The following is a 17,281-nucleotide window of genomic DNA, read 5'->3' on the forward strand; positions in this document are numbered from 1 at the left end:
GCATGAGACGACCGATTACAGTCCTTTTTATCTCCTTTACGCACGTTCACCGCTAAGCTGCATTGACACTATACTACCGTTTGACTTTCACAGCGAGTACTCTGTTGCCAAGACGCTTTGTCTTGCCGAAGAAGCCAGGCGTATCGCTCGTCTTCGCACTGTGGCATCGCAAGACCGATCGAAAGAGCGCTATGACAGCCGACATCAGTTTGTCTCGTACTCCAAAGGAGACTTTGTGTGGTTGTGGACTCCGCAACGTAAACGTGGCTTATGCGAAAAGTTTTTACCCCAGTACACGGGCCCATTCGTCATTGTAGATCGCTTGAGTGACTTGACGTACGTGGTGGCACGCTTGACGTCGGCTGGTCGTCGGTCTAGCCGGACCCAGTTAGTACATGCTGCCCGTCTTAAGCGGTTTCACCCTACGCTTTCCGAGTGATTTGGACTTGCCCAGCGGGCTTCGTCTGGCAACCGGGGATTGCTACGGCATGAGCCGGGCGAGGAGAAGAAGAAGAAGACGTTAGCGTGTGCATGCGTGTGCAGCCTCGGGACGCCATCTTTACTTCGCCATCAATCTCAGTCCTTAAATAAAGCCTGTTTAACTTTAACCGTAACAATATATATATATATATATATATATATAGCTTGCATCACAAGTCGGAGTTGTATATTTCTGATGTATGTCTCATGTTGCTCGTACCAGTCTGCCACAACCCCTATCATTGGGGTTAGCAGTATTGCACATAAATATGCAAACAGAAGACTCCTCATAAGGGGTAAAACGCAGAATGATGTCCAGAAATTTGCGGGGTCGTCTGACATAAAGAAGTTAGAAGGGGCTGCAGTCTGAAGTTTCATGCTTTATAGTGTTCTGGCGCATGTTATAAAAGGCAATCTGTCATCCCAATTTTTGGGCCTGCGATTGGCATCCTGGAGGACAGTGTGACAGAACAGAAAAAGGAACGTCTGCTCAGACCCTACAAAATCACCTAAGGATAGAGCACAAACCAATACTCTTCTGCTTCCTCTTTCCACCTCACAATCTGTAGTTCTAACTTGTCATATCGAAGCCCCCTAAACCAGTCTCCCAATTTCGGTCCTCGATTCGTGATCTCGGCGCGCCTACGTCTCCTCCTTGCGTCCCTCCTCCTCCACCAGTGACCTCTTGTAATAACTTCATTCATTGACATGCTTCTTCTCACCTGGTTTGTGTTGAAGAGATTGTACTTCTACCTCACCATGCTTGGTCAAAGTGCGTTTCAGAATACGTAGCGCACAACCCTCTCAGTTTTCAGTGGGTCCTCGTCTTGATTCGATAAATGCGAGGGAGAAATATTTTTGCTTGTCATGCCAGGCAGGCCTGGTGGCCAAACATACTACCAACATGCTAAATTCTCGTTCGAAACTGTCCTTTTGTTTTTGATTCTTCTTATTCTCATCACCCATCCATATTGTAGACATGTCACAAAAGATTACGTGTTTCACACGATTTCATAGGTATTACATGTTTCCCATGTACTAAACAGTTTCTTAACAATTCTTACGTTATAGGCACCATTGTCAACGTTTCCAGCTGTGCAGCGCTAATTATGGTGAGTACTGCTTATCAAAAAGTTTCTGGCTTCCCTAAATTTTCTTAAGGCATTGTTTTGGGATATGAAACCAGGGAAATGGCTTCGTTACAGGACTGTATAAGAACAAAACTTGGGCAACGTGCGTTTTCTAAGTAGTTGCTCCTCAATTTTTACTTTTCAACGAGCCCAAGTTTTCATGAAACTTGTTCCACATTGAGAGCCATACAAAAAGTAAGCAAAAGGCTGGTACCACAAAAGGGGAAATGCACCACTAGAGGCGATGCGCGAATGGCGAGATGCCAAGTATCACTGGAATACCAGCAGCTGAGTTAAATGGGAATTTAGGAAGTAGATAATTTACGTATCTCATTCCCGATTGGCATGAGCATATCGTGCATAAGTATAACAGTCATGAACTCCCCGGACCTTACTGTTGCTGAAGGGCTATAACAGCGAAATGTTTAAACGCACCATCGCTTGAAAGGGTTTTATGCAAGCCCTCCTAGTGTACCGGAAGACTGACTATTCGATGTATCGAGTTTAAAGTTCGAGGAGTGCAGGACTTGTTAGGAGTGATGTGAGGGCAGAGTTGAAACTCTTTACTACTATACGCGAGCTGTGCTCTCCCGTTCTGTTTGGGCAAATATCATCAGAGACGAGCAATACTCACCAATAACGTGCAGCTGCTGCATTGCTTTCTTGGAGACGAGCCGTGATCGCCAACTTGTTCTTCAGCAGGCGTTCTAGTTTCAGTGCTTGAACATATTCTTCAATGCTTTCGATTCCTGTTGCTATCACCTGTTCGGCTGATTAAGCACGAGCCTAGGTTACATGTGTGTTTAAGGACAGCCTGTTGTTTAAAACAGTTGCCATTCATTATCATTTAGGATATATATTGACACGTGTGCTTTTTTATGTTTGTCCTGTGATCGCTTTTCAAGAAAGAGCAAATATTAAACATTATCGCTCTGCGCAAGAAGCGCCTGCATGAAATAGATTTTACGAGAATTATATTTTTCATTCCATCTGTTGCGCATGTCCTAGTGGAATCGTGAATTATTACATTGCACGCACGACACAAATTGTATATTAGTTTATGGAAACCACACGGGCAAAACCAATTACACTAGGACCTTCGAGGAGTGGTGTATAAAAACCCACGCAATTGAACCGCTGATGAGATTCCGACGATCGTCGGTTGTGTTCGTCGCTACCGTTGTACGTTGAGTGTAATTCGCTTTTGTGGGCATGCCCTATAAAAACTTAAGTTACTCACAGGCTTGTGGCTGTGTTCTTCCCCGTAACTGATTCATGAAAATATAAAATGAATTCTTGCATGCATTACACATGTTTTCCACATCAGGATCTAGCGTGAAACATTGTAACGTAGATTGAAGCCGGAATCTTACAAATAGATGCTTATCTTTAATGGCGGGCGAGAAGAAGAGCGTGCAGCCTGCACGCTTCATCGTCCTTTATGGCGCCGACTTTCGCGCGCCCCGCCCCGCGGTGCGGGAGCCCCTCGCCACTGTGTCAATTGTCCCCCATGCGAAACGCGACCATCTCGGTCACGTCAAAAAGTTCTTTCAGCGACTACAAGAGATGGAGCTCCTCAGGTGCATCTCTGCGTTCACGTAGTAGGGTTCACGTTCAGTATTAGGACTCACGCATCGTAGGGTTTTATGCGCACTACATGAACACCTTGAGCGCGAGGACGACGACGGAGCGAACCGGGGTCCGAAGTGCAAGGGAAGGCTTCGTAGGTCACGTCACTGAGGCGGCGTATAACCTTGTAGGGACCAAAAATGCCGGCGGAACAACTTTTCCAAAAGTTCACAGTGGCGGATCGGCGTCCAGACCCACGCGAAGGCGCCGGTATGGTTATGGACGTCGCGTCGACCCTGGTTGTATCGAAGGGTGTCGGTATGCTGCTGACTCCGCATACGATGCCGAGCAAGCTGGCGTGCTTCTTCAGCTCTTTGTACGAACTCTTCCACATGTTCTCTGGTCGGGTCATTATCAGCCAGAGGTAGCATGGCGTCAATTGTTGACGTGACGTGACGCCCGTACACAAGTTCTAACGGCGTAAAGTGTGTAGTCTCCTGTACAGCAGTGTTATACGCGAAAGTCACACAGGGTAAATTCTTGCCTCATGTCTTGTGCTCTACGTCGACATACATGAAGAGCATATCAGCCAGCGTCCTGTTCTGACATTCCCTTAATCCATTGGTTTGAGGGTGATGCGAAGTGCTGTTGCGGTGAGAGCTCTGCGTCAGCTGGAGAACGTCGTGCATAAGTTCGGCTGTAAACGTTGCACCACGGTCGGCGATGACAACAGATGGTGCGCCATGTCGTAGGACGATGTGGCGTACAAAGAACTTGGCCGCTTCATACGAGTTCGCCTGCGGAATAGCTTCGGTTTCGGCGTACCGGGTTCAGTAGTCGGTAGCGACGACTATCCATCTGTTGCGCGAAGAGGTCACTGAGAATGGCCCAAATAGATCCATTCCTATTTGTTGGAACGGTGCTTGAAAGGGATACACCGGGTGGAGAAAGCCAGCTGGTTTAACTGGTGGTTTAATCGTGGCACATCTTCACGTACCGTTTCACAGAAGAAATAAGCCGGAGTCAGTAATACTTCTGTCGTATCCTTGATAATGTCTCAGTGAAACCCAGGTGTCCCGCGCATGGCTCATCATGGCAGGCTTGCAAAATGCCTTGGGGCAGCGCCGACGGCACGACAAGGAGGTATTTGGACCGCTTCCGCACTTTTTCCTGTCAAGGACGTTGTTGTGCAAATAGTACGATGATAAGCCGCGCACGAGCGAGCGGGGTAAAAAACCTTCAACTCCTTGAAGGTGCTCGATCAGCGGCAGCAGCTCAGGGTCAGCGTACTGGTGCTCAGCTATCTTGATGGCACCGATAACGCCGACAAATGGAAAGTCATGATCAGGGTCCGATGACGTCGTAGGGAGTGCTGCGCGTGACAAACAGTCAGCGTTGCTGTGCCTCCTTCCATATCGGTAGACAATTGTAATGTTGTACTCTTTTACGCGCAGGCTCCAACGGGCTAGAATGCCTGAAGGATCTTTGATGTTGGCAAGCCAGCAAAGGGCGTGGTGATCGCTGACAGCCTTAAACGGTCTACCGTACAAGTAGGGCCGGAATTTACTGATTGCCCACACAACCACTAAGCATTCTTTTTCAGTGGTTGAGTTGTTTTTGTCAGCCTTTGTGAGACTGCGGCTTGCATAAGCAATGGTAATAAGCCACAACCAGCTTGCCACTGTACAAGAAATGCGCCGACACCCGCATTGCTGGCGTCAGTATGAATTTCAGCGTCTTCGTCGAAATGAGCAAGTATTGGGACCGCTTGCAAACGCTTGGACAATCAATGAACGACGGCTGCGGCTCGACCGCCAAAATGAAAGGCACATGGTCGCGTGTAAGCCATGTCAGAGGCTCAGCAATTCTGGAGAATCCCTCGACGAAGCGCCTATAATAAGCGCACAATAATTCTTGTCTGTGGGCGGTGAGAACTCGGCGACGGCAGCTAACTTGTCGGCGTCTGGTCGGACGCCTGTAGGACCAATGACATATGGCCAAGAAATTTGAGCTCTTGGAACCCGAAGTAGCATTTTTCAGGCTTGATGGTAAGGCCGGCAGTACGGATCGAAGCGAGGACACTGTCGAGTCGTGCGAGGTCTTCGTCAAACGTGCTCGAGAACACGACGACGTCGTCCAAGTATACGAGGCAGGTTGGCCGTTTGAGTTCAGCAAGCACGGTTTCCGTCATCCGCTGAAAGGTGGTAGTTGTGGAACAAAGACTGAAGGGGAGAATTTTGAACTCATAAAGCCCGTCAGGTTCTGTTCATCAACTTCGATTTGCCAGTACCCTGATGCAAGATCCAACGAAGAAAAAAACTTTGCATGTTGTAGACGATCCAACGCGTCGTCGATGTGTGGAAATGGATAAACATCGCACTTGGTGACACGGTTCAACTTCCTGTAATCTGCGCGGAAGCGTAGTGTGTCGTCTGTCTTTATGGCTAACACTACAGGGGAGGCCCACGGGCTTGTGGACGGCTGGATCACGTCGTCTTGGAGCATCTCGTTCACCTGATGCTTGATCGCTTCGCTTTCCACTGGAGACATTCTGTAAGGATGCTGACGAACAGGATGTGTGGACTCGTCCGTAATAATGCGGTGCTTTGTGATGGACGTGTGCCATACTTTGGAGGACATTGAAAAACAGTCCGCAAATTAATTCATGAGACACAATAGACGGTCTTTCTGATGGTCTGGCAGAGCAGCGTTAACGAGAATACGTTCTTTTGGCTGGGTAGTTTCTATTGCTCAGACACTGCGATTTTCAATGTGGCAATGTCAGTAACATCAATGATTTTGCGAAGAAATGCGATTGTCGTTCCTCGCAGTACATGCCGACACTCGTTGCTAAAGCTTGTTAGCAAGACAACCGAACATTGGTTTCGCACCTGAAGAAGCCCTCTGGCTACGCAAATATGGCTCTCAAGAAGCAGGGGGATATTTGCCCCAGTAATTCCTTCAGCGTCGTCCTCCATGTCGCATCGGACAAGGGTAAGCACGCTGCTCTTGGGTGGCAACGTGACGTGATTGTCAGCTGCGGGAAGCGCGACTTCACCATTACTGTTCACTATGGTTTGTAGCAGCAAAGCTGACTCTAGACTCTTACAGGTCGATGATGGTACCGTTCGCCTGAAGGAAATCCATGCCTAGTATAAGTTTATTTAAACATTCAGGAAGAATGACGAAGTCGCCGATGTACGTAAAGCCCCGAATGTCGACTCGTGCCGTGCACCGGCCCATTGGAGTTATCAGGTTCCCTCCTGCAGTACGAATCTGAGTTCCGGCCCATTGCGTCGAAACTTTGTTCAGTATACGCGCGAGATGCTGGCTCATAACAGACGTGTCCGCACCCGTGCCAATTAACGCCTTGACTTCGTGGTCATCTATGGTGACTGGTACGTCGCAAGATACTGACACCAAACTACACTGCTTTCTCTGTGTCTCAATCACATCACATCGCGGCCGTCGTACTGGACGATCTTCAACCTTCGCAACTTTAGCGACCTCACCTCCGCAGGTCACTGGGCTCAGTTTTCCCGGGAAGCAGGGCTGGGTGAGCGACGCCTTGTTGTGCTCGGCGTTAAGAGGGGGTTGGAAGACCTGTTTCGGGCGGGTGATGGTGACCGGGGGTCACGGAGTCATGGGGCAAACGAAGTTGTGGCGTCTACGAGGTAGGCCTCTATCTCCAAGGGGAGTTCACCATTTCGCGGGCACGGCGCATTCAGTGAAAATCCACGGAGCCCAGCTCGGCAGTAAGGACACGCCCAGTAGAAATGATCGGCTTCACCGCAATGAAAACACAAGGACCTCCTGTCTGCAGTGCGCCATACGTCGCCCTTGCGGGGTGGTCGTGTTTCAGCCATGAATGGCGTGCGGCGAGGCCCGAAGTCGGCAGTTGCTTGTTCAACGTCGCGCACGCTGTGAAAGTCGGGGACGTCGCTCGCACCGTGAAAAATCGGAGACTACGAACTTCGCGCAGCTTCCGCATACGACATGTGAGGCTGTGGCTGCCATACCTCATGCTGTAGTGTCTCGCTTCGCTCTGGGACTTGGACTGCCTGTCTGATTTCCTCACGGACGACCTCAGCCAGAGCGAGTCGCTGTACCAATGCCGGAGGCACCTGAAGCTTTCGGAGCTCTTCTCGAACAACAAGCCTAATGAGCTTCCTCAATGCGTCGGTATTGTCCAAGGGTATAGCGAGAGGGTCACGCGATAGGGTTGACAGGTCGCGGTTGTATCGCCTTGTTCGTTGCTGCAGTCCCTTTTCCCTTGATATGGCTTGCACAAGAAACTCTGCAACGGTCTTTGGTGGGTTGCGTAATACGCCACCGAATAGCTCTTGCTTGACACCACGCATTAAGTTCCTGAGCTTCGTTTCTTCCGGCATGGTCGGATCCGCGGGCCGGTAAATTGGCACATATCTTCGACAAACATTGCGACGATTTCGTTCGGCCTCTATACTCTCACCTTAATTGCAGATTCAGCTCGCTCCTTTCTATCGAGGCTGGCGTATGTGCCGATTAGCTGCCATCGGAATTCCTCCCATGTCGATAGGGCCACCTCACCGTTCTCAAACTATGTCCGTGCATAGACGTCGAGGGCAAAGTATGCGTTGCATAGATTGCGCTGTGGAGTCCATTCGTTGAATTCTACGAAACGGTCAAAGTGATCGAGCCTGTCCTCAACATCCTCGAAGGTGTCCCCATGGAAGGACATGGGGATTAGCGGCTGGTTAAGGGGAACCTCGGTCTGTGCGGTTCCGATGTACTTGTGCGGTTCCGATGTACTCCGATGTAAGACGGAACCGATGTACTCATCCTTCTGATTCAACTGGGTAGAGACTGGTGCTCAGGTGGCAGTCCTTGAAGTAGACGGCTTGTCCGTACGTGAACAGGAGTCAGCTCAGCCGCATTTCTTACTGGGCTTGTAGAAGGCGTTGAATTTGGGAGTGGTCGCACGTACCCCGCACCTCCGCCAGAAAAATGTAACGTAGATTGGAGCCGGAATCTTGCAAAGTAGACGCTTCTATTTAATGGCGGGCCAGAAGAGCGTGCAGCCTACACGTTTCATCGTCTTTCATGGCGCCAACCTTTGCGCGTGCCATCCCGCGGTGCGGGAGCCCCACATCACTGTGTCAGTATTTTGATGGAAAACATTTTGGCAAATATTGTACGCTGCTTTGCGAAAGATATCGGGTGTTGAAGGGTTAAAGTGCGCGAAATAATCACAGGCCACTTGAAGACTTCTATTCATTTATTACATTGATTTACTCATATAAGTACTCATTGACCACATATACTAATTTTATCACATCACCGACGTAGTACATGAAGTCATGAAAATGATACTACGGAACAGTATTTGCAATCACGAAGAAGCGAGCAGTGTGAAGACGACGACGACGATTAGAGGCTACCGCGGGCTGTTGCCTCTTGCACAAGTGTGGCGAATTACCCTGTAAATATGCTTGTATATAGCTTTTCGTGTGCGTCTTCCTACGTAACATATCTGGTGGAGGTGGACGTTCCCTGTACCTCGTCACGGAGCTTCGCAGTGGACAGTACGTCGAGCCTTCTTTCATGGCTCCCGACGACGACAACTCGACTCCGCCGGCTCCCACACCTGCTGCCACTTCAACGGCCTACATCACTGTCCCTGCTCCCCGTGATCCTGGCGTATTCTTGGGGAAAGATGGGGAAGACGTCGAGGACTGGATCAACCTGTACGAACACGTGAGCCGCAATTACCGGTGGGACCGTACGTTCATGCTCAACAAAGTAGTCTTTTACCTCGGTGGCACACCTTGAGTTTTGCTTCGCACGCACGAAGATGAGCTCACCAGTTGGGATTCCTTTAAGCAAATGCTCCGAGACTTGTTCGGAAACCCCTACGGTCACCAAGTTGCCGCGCAGAAGGCGCTTTCTGGCCGTGTGCAGACGTCAACAGAGCCCCATATCACGTACATTCAGGACGTCTTGGCTATGTACCGCAAAGTTGACGCTCACATGACTGAGTCAGACAACGTTTCCCACATCCTCAAAGGCATTGCCGATGACGCCTTCAACTTGCTCGTTTTCAACAACGCGGTGGCAGTGGATGCAGTTATAAAAGATTGCCGCCACCTGGAACTCGATAAAGGCAGACATATTGACCAGCAGTTTGCCCGTCTGCCCAACACCCCAGCGACATGTTCCTGTGCCGACGCTCCTCATTCCCAACAACACTGGCGATGTTACCCCGATCGTCCGGCGTGAGATCGAGGCCGCCAATCCCGTTGCCGTTGACTACAGCCACACCAATGCACCTGCAGTCACGGTTTCCCTGATCCAGGCAGTTGTCCGCCAGGAGTTCGAAAACTTGGGTCTTCACACCATCTGCTCAGCCTATCGCACTGATGCCCACCCGGCTTCTTCGATTCCGCCCCGTCCCGCATCTTCTTACCCACCACATTTCCGCAACCCATCTGAATGGCGCACTGCTGACGGCAAGCCCATTTCTTCTCACTGCCATCGAATCGGGCACATTTCTCGGTACTGTCGCAGACGTTGGAGGTCCTCGACCCGGTCTACCTATACTGCCTACTCTCGCCCCCTAGGTGGCCCTTCTCGTCCCTATGCTGCACGCTCCGATAATGCCGACACTGATTACCCTGCGCCGAACCGCCCCTATTCTCGTTCGTCTTTGCCACAACGACGACAATCTCGCTCTCCCCAGCCCCGTCGCTCCTATTCGCCGACTCCCTTTGGACGCCACTACCTGCCGGAAAACTAGATGATGCGGCGCCTCGAGGTGACGCTGCATTGCTCTCTACGCCGCCAAATCCTCTACTGCCGTTGCCCACTCATCTGAACCTTCTTGACGTGCAAGTCGACGGTGTTTCTGTGTCTGCTCTTACAGACACTGGGGCGCATTTGTCGGTAATGAGCGCTGACCTTCGTAACCAGCTCAACAAAATATTCACGCCCGCCACGACGCCTGTTGTCCGTGTCGCCGATGGCGGAACAGCCTCCGTAATTGGTAGGTGTGTCACCCACGTCTCATTTGCCGATCTCTCCACTATCGCGCTATTCACTATCATCGCCAACTGTCCCCACGACATCATCCTCGGCTTTTACTTCCACTCCGCACATTCTACTCTCCACCAGTTCCACCAGTACTCTCCGCCTTGACCTGCCTGTTCTAGATCCCGCTGAACCACACCCCAGTCGCCTTAGTTCCGTCGATTTCGTTCGCTTGCCACCTTCGGCGCTCACTTACGTTGACTTAGTGTCAACCCCCACCCGTCCCCGACGGTCGCTACATCGCGGCTCCTATGGAAGACATCCTCCTTACACACGGGATCAAAGTACCACATACAGTTTTATCTAATACGGCGAATTGCGTCTGCCTGCCAGTGATAAATTTTGGCTTTACGACACAAGTACTGCCACGCCGGATGTCTCTGGCCCAGCTTTGCTCATTCGAGAATCACTCAGTAGCATCTATGGCAGTAGACGACAATTCGGCCGATCCCCATCTACCATCGCAGTGGGCAACTTGTACCATCGCCGACGTACAGAAAATCATGCGCCCGACATGCCGTCCGAGCATGCTTGTGAGCTCTACCGCGTTGTGTTTTCCTACCGCGATATTTTTTTTTACTTTAACGATCGTCCTTTGGCCTCAACTACAGCTGTTAAACATCGCATTAATACCGGCGATGCCCCTCCTAATCATCGCCGCCCTTATCGAGTGTAACCGGCTGAGCTTCAAGTTATTCACGCCGAAGTTCGCAAAATGCTTGCCAAGAACAATATTGAAGCGTCGTGTAGTCCATGGGCGTCACCTGTTGTACTGGTAAAAAAGAAGGATGGCTCATGGCGCTTTTGCGTGGATTATCGGCACCTTAACAAGGTTACCAAAAAGGACGTGTACCCCATACCTCGGATTGATGACGCCCTTGACTGCCGCCACGGTGCTCGCTATTTCTCCTCTATTAACCTTCGCGCCGGCTACCGGCAGATTGCCGTGGACGATCTCGACCGCGAGAAGACTGCTTTTTTTAACACCCGATAGTCTTTATCAATTTAAAGTGATGCCGTTTGGTCTATGTAACGCTCCTGCCACTTTTTGGTCTATGTAACGCTCCTGCCACTTTTGAACGCATGATAGACTCCCTTCTTCACGGTTTCAAATGGTACACGTGCGTGTGCTACTTGGACGACGTTATAGTATTCTCCCCAAAGTTTGCTACCCACCGCAAGCGCCTCTCAGCAGGGCTGAACGTTTTTCGTCGAGCCGGTCTGGAACTCAACGCATCAAAGTGCCAATTCGCTCGTCGCAAGATTACCGTCCTTGGAAATCTCGTTGACGCGAATGGAATGCAACCGTACCCAGGCATGATCCATGCTGTTATGCACTTCCCGGTTCCGAAGTGTGTCAAGATTGTGCGCAGCTTCATCGGCCTTCGTTCGTACTTCCACCGTTCCGTGAAAAAGTTCGCCGCCATTGCACGACCAATAACAGGGCTTTCGAAATAAGACGCCTCTTTCCAGTGTGGCGATAATAAGGCCTCTGCATTCTCGCTTCTGATCAACCTTCTCACAACGACTCCCGTTCTGGCCCATTTCAATCCTTCTGCGCCTACCGAAGTCCGTACTGATGCCAGCGGTCACAGAATTGGCGCAGTACTGGCACAACGCCAGCGCGGCCACGACCGTGTTATCACTTACGCCAGCAGGCTCCTCTCGCCCGCGGAGCGCAACTATTCCATCACTGAGCCTGAGTGCATGGCCCTAGTTTGGGCGGTTGCGAAGTTCCGCCCGTACTTAAATGGCCGACCCTATTCCGTTGTCATAGACCATCACGCGCTTTGCTGGTTATGCTCACTGAAAGATCCCACAGGAAGACTTGGTCGCTGGCCCTTGCGCCTCCAAGAATATTCGTATTCTGTCATCTATAAATCTGGCCGACTACACAAGGACGCCGACTGTCTGTCTCGCTACCCGGTCGACGAGCCTGACGACGCTGACAGTATTTCTCTGTGTGCCAACGGCAGTTTCTCCGTGTCTGCCTTCGCTAACATCGCCGATGAGCAGTACCGAGACCTATCGCTGCGAGCACTCATCGAGCGTCTGCGCACTACGCCTACCGACGCATCCATTCGCCGATATGTCCTCTAGAGCGGTATTCTGTACCGAAGGAACTTCCTCCCTGACGGCTCTGATCTTCTTCTTGTCGTGCCAAAATATCTACGACAGACTGTGCTTTTTGAGATGCATGACGCACCAACTGCAGTACATCTTGGGGTAACGCGCACGTACGACCGCATCCGCCGCCGCTTCTATTGGTCTGGTCTCGTTCGCTCCGTCCGACGCTGTGTTGCTGCCTGTGATCCCTGCCAGCGTCGGAAAGCACCTCAGGTGCTACCTGCCGGTCATCTCCTAGCCGATCACCGTCGCTGTGGAACCGTTTTTTTTTTGGTGGGTGTTAGATTAGAGCACCTCGGTCCCTTTCCACGTCATCCTCCGGAAAAAATGGGTAGCCGTCGCAACTGATTACGCCGCCCGATACGCAATCAAGCGGCCTCTCCCTTCCAGTTGCGGCACTGACGTCGCGGACTTTCTCTTGCGTGACATTATCTTGCTTCATGGCGCCCCGCGACTTGCCTTCTAAGAGGAGCGCGTTGATGTAAATTATGCGAATGCTGGGCAGTGTCACTTTGCTAGTATAAAATTTTATGCGAAAAACGTATTTAGTCTAGATTTTGTAACATTTTTGATGGTGATGGTGCACTGTATCTGCATCACCATGGCTTCGAATGTGGAAAAGCCGACTACTCCAGTAAACAAAACGAGATGTGGCGGCATCAAAATACTAGACACCGCTTACTCGTGTACACAGACACTGCGATGCTTCGTTACATACTACGGAATACCTTATCCCCTTTTCCACGCCTGATAAGGCTGAGGCCTTTATTTTATTTCTTCGGTTCCTCAGTTACCTTGCCATCCAATATTCAAGGTCGGTACCCTTGATTGAGGGCACCGATTGAGGTGATTGAGATTGAGGTTCATGTTAAAGAAGCCCAGGTGGTCAACACTTCCGGAGTCCTCCACTACGACGTGCCTCATAATCATAAAGTGGTTTTGGCGCGTAAAACTCTATAAGCTATTTTTTAGCGTTGCGCTTTGATCGCAGTGTGGGCATTTGCAAGAATACAGCGCAGGGTGTAGGCGTGGTAGAGATTCAAGTGAGGACATGTGTTTGTTTGGAGTTTTCGCCATATTACAGCTTCCTCTCACGTCAGAGCATTATGAGGCGGTGATAGTGTTCTTCGTAAAAGAGTTAGTGTTCTAGGATGTGCGTGTAGGTTAAGGGTATGTGCTCGGGTTGTAACTGCTTGGTGTGATCCTCTCGCGGCTTTGCAGTGCCCAGCAGTGTCCCCCCGTGCGGCGCCTACTGGCTGTCGTTAATGACAGCACAAGCACCGTCGTTTCTGACTGTTTATTTGCTCTTACGGTGATGACCATTAAAAATGTTTTACTACTAATAGATAAAAAGGAAGCTCTGTGGTAAGCCCAATAGAAGAGTTGAAAATTTAATTCCCAATCGTTGTTTAAAGCCGATACATCGCAGTGGCAAAAGAAAAGCTTCCGATGTATTCCTTCAAGCTCAAGGTAAGATAGATGTTGTTTCCTAATTGCCAAACTGAGTTATTATTAGTGAAAATGCATAGGAGACGCACCGTGGGCTGCCAACGATGCCACAATGACGCACTGTTGGTTTTTGTTTAGTAGTCTCGATAGTATGGAGCTTAGCGCTCTTGTATTCTGCAGCATGAAATTGAGGCTTACATTGCCGGGAATAGGATCACCCTCTTGTTTTCAAATGAGGCAAAGTGCGAAGATCGATGTTCTACGTGTCGAGCCAGCATGGTCGTCTATAGAGGTCCAATAACGACGAGTTAAGCACACGCAAAATGGGATAAATGTTTTGTCCACGCAGCGTTATTAAAAGTGAATTATAAGTGAGTGCCTAACGACTGCATCAGGATCACATTTCTAGGGGATAAAGTGACCACGTAACGTTCTTGAAAACCCGGTTGAATATGAACAACAGAGATTTCTTAGCGACTAGTTTGACATAAGCAAACGTATAAAAAAGGTCTACCCGCTGTGGTTGCTTAGTGACTATGGTGTCGGGCTGCTAAGCACGAGGTTGCAGGCTGAATCCTGGCCACGGTGGCTGCACTTTGATGGGGGCGAAATTCGAAAACACCAGTGTACTTAGTATGGCAAAGAAGTCCGACACGGCTGTGGACGACACGAACGACTCGGACAAGAAGAGACAACAGCGTAAGCTTAGCCAGTCACACCAGGAACAGCTTCTATAGCCCGAGCCCCACTTCAGTAGCATTGGCCATCCGGCTATGGAGCTCTGCACGGCGCACTTCTTCCTTACAACCCCCCCCCCCCCTCCGCTGAAGACGGAGCCGCACAGGAGGCCTAAGGCGTCGTGAGGACGAAGGGCTCGTGACACGGCTTGAGCCGATCTACGTGCACAGTTTCGCGGCCTCGGCGACGCAGGTCCGTAGGGGGCGTCAGAGGTTCGATGACGTAGTTCACCGGAGAAGTTTGCTGTAGAACCCGGTAGGGCCCATGGTATCGGGATACGAACTTGGAGGAGACACCTGGTGTCGAAGTAGGAGGCACCCACAGGCAAACGAGAGCGTCAGGCGAAAACTGGTGGTGGGGGCGCCCGTCGTCATGACGAAATTTCTGTAGGGCTTGATCTTGCGTTGTAAGGGAGCGAGCTAGTTGCCGACAATCTTCTGCATACCGGGCGGCTTCGGAAACAGGTGTACCCTCTGATAAGTCGGGACGGTAAGGAAGAATAGTGTCAATGGGAAATGATGGTTCGCGGCCATATAGAAGAAAGAAGGGAGAAAAGCCCGTCGTTGACTGGGGTGCCGTATTGTAGGCGTACGTGACATAGGGAGGGATGAGGTCCCAGTTGGTGTGGTTGGAGGCGACATACATCGAAAGCATGTCGCCAAGAGTTCGGTTAAAGCGCTCTGTCCATCCGTTCGTTTGCGGGTGATATGCGGTGGTACAGCGATGAATAATGCGGCATTCAGCGAGAAGTTTTTGAATGACATCGGCGAGAAAGACGCGGCCATGGTCGCTCAGCAGTTCGCGGGGAGCGCCGTGACGTAGAACGAAGCGTTGAAGGAGCAAGGAGGCAACTTCACGAGCCGTCGCGGCTGGCAGAGCAGCCGTTTCTGCATACCTCGTGAGATGGTCTACAGCTACAATGACCCAGCGATTGCCAGCAGCTGTGAGTGGCAGAGGCCCGTAGAGGTCTGTCCCAACCCGGTTAAAGGGTCACGAAGGGCGCGGCAAAGGTTGCATTGGTCCAGAAGGGCGACAAGGATCAGGCTTCCGGCGTTGACATTCTGTGCAAGAGCGAATGTACTTTTGCAAAAATGTGTACATACCACGCCAATAAAACCTATGACGTAGTCTGGTGTAGGTCTTGAAGAAACCAGCGTGCGCGCACTGAGGGTCGGCGTGGAAAGCGGCGCATACATCAGTGCGGAGCTGCCGAGGTATTGCAAGCAGCCATTTGCGGCCGTCGGAACTGTAGTTACGGCGATAGACAATTCCGTCGCGGATGGCGAAGTGCGAAGCTTGTCGGCGTAACGCTCGGGATGGTGGGCGTGTAGGTGAATTAGAGATGTAATCTATCAAAGATGAAATTCAGGAGTCCTTGCGCTGCTCCAAAGCCATGTCGACAGAAGTGAATGGAAGTGGGTCGTCTAGGACGGACACACTGACAATATCGGCGTGGACAGGGCGAAAGAGCATCGGCATCAGCGTGCTTCTTACCTGAGCGGTAGTCAACTCGGATGTCGTACTCTTGGAGCCTCAGTGCCCACCGGGCTAGGCGGCCGCAGGGATCCTTTAAAGACGACAAACAGCCAAGTGCGTGGTGATCGGTAACGACATCGAAGGACCGGCCGTACAGGTATGGGCGAAATTTTGTGATTGTCACGGTCGGAAATCGCGGTCTAGAGCGTAAGACAAAGGATGGTCGTACGCGGCTGTGCGTGGGTCGTAACGTGGATGAAGTGGACGGCGGCAGCACAGGCGTACAGCGTGTCCGGGAATACAGCACGAATAGCAGATGGGCCGATTGTCCGGTGTGCGCCAGGGAATAATTACTCAGTGGGCTGGAGGTCGTGGCGGCGTGGGGGTAAAAACAGGGCTAGGCATCGGAGGCGGAGCCCGGAAGGTCGGCGGTCGTGGTCGTGCGACGGCGTCGGCGTACCTCCCTGGGGTGGTGAGTTGAGGCGCCCGTTCCAGAGTAAGCACCTCGGACACTTGCTCTCCTACATGTCATAGGATCGGGCTAAGGGACGAACTTGAGTCCGGCGGATTGGAGATGAGGGAGAGCTGGCGAGCTACTTCTTCCCGGACGAAAGCGTTGATCTGCGAGAGGAGGGTGGAATCATGAATAGGGGAGGTCAATCCGGACAACGATTCGTGATGGGGAACAGGACGGCGAGTGAGGATGCGTTGACGGCGGAGCTCGTCATAGCTTTGGCACAGTTCACTAACTTGTGCAACAGTAGAGGGCCTCTTTGAAATGAGTATCTGAAATGCGTTCTCGTCGATGCCCTTCATTATATGCTTGATTTTATTGCCCGCAGTCATGAACGCATCAACGTGTTTACAGAGATCGATGACATCTTCGATGAAGCTGGTAAAGGTCTCACCAGGCTGCTGAGAGCGCGACTGCAGGCGCTGTTCGGCACGAAGCTTTTGAAAAGCAGGGCGCCCGAAGACCTCGCTGAACTTTGTCTTGAAAACCGTCCAGCTTGGGACTTCGCTTTCATGGTTCCGAAACCACAAGTGCGCAATTACGGTGAGGTAAAAAGGGACGGTGGTCAGTTTCGTGATGTCATCCCATTTGTTGTTCAGACTGACGCGTTCGTATGATGAGAGCCAGTCACCAACGTCGTGGTCGTCAGTGCCGCTGAAGATGGGAGGGTCCCGCTGACGGAGTGTGCCGGGGCATACGGAGGACTGGGGAGCAGGTGGTGGTAAGCTCGTGG

General features: G+C 51.1%; 1 protein-coding gene across 1 annotated transcript in view; it reads left to right on the forward strand.

Annotated features, from left to right (window-relative positions):
• The window catches only part of LOC135907159 (3-oxoacyl-[acyl-carrier-protein] reductase FabG-like), an 84,992-nt gene that overhangs the window by 44,201 nt on the left and 23,510 nt on the right, over window positions 1-17,281 (forward strand). The window contains exon 5 of the mRNA XM_070538054.1: window positions 1,552-1,592. Coding sequence (XP_070394155.1) covers window positions 1,552-1,592 — 41 coding nt within the window. The remainder of the gene's footprint in view (window positions 1-1,551; window positions 1,593-17,281) is intronic.

Source organism: Dermacentor albipictus, chromosome 4 (assembly GCF_038994185.2).
Source record: "Dermacentor albipictus isolate Rhodes 1998 colony chromosome 4, USDA_Dalb.pri_finalv2, whole genome shotgun sequence".
Lineage (NCBI taxonomy): Eukaryota > Metazoa > Arthropoda > Arachnida > Ixodida > Ixodidae > Dermacentor > Dermacentor albipictus.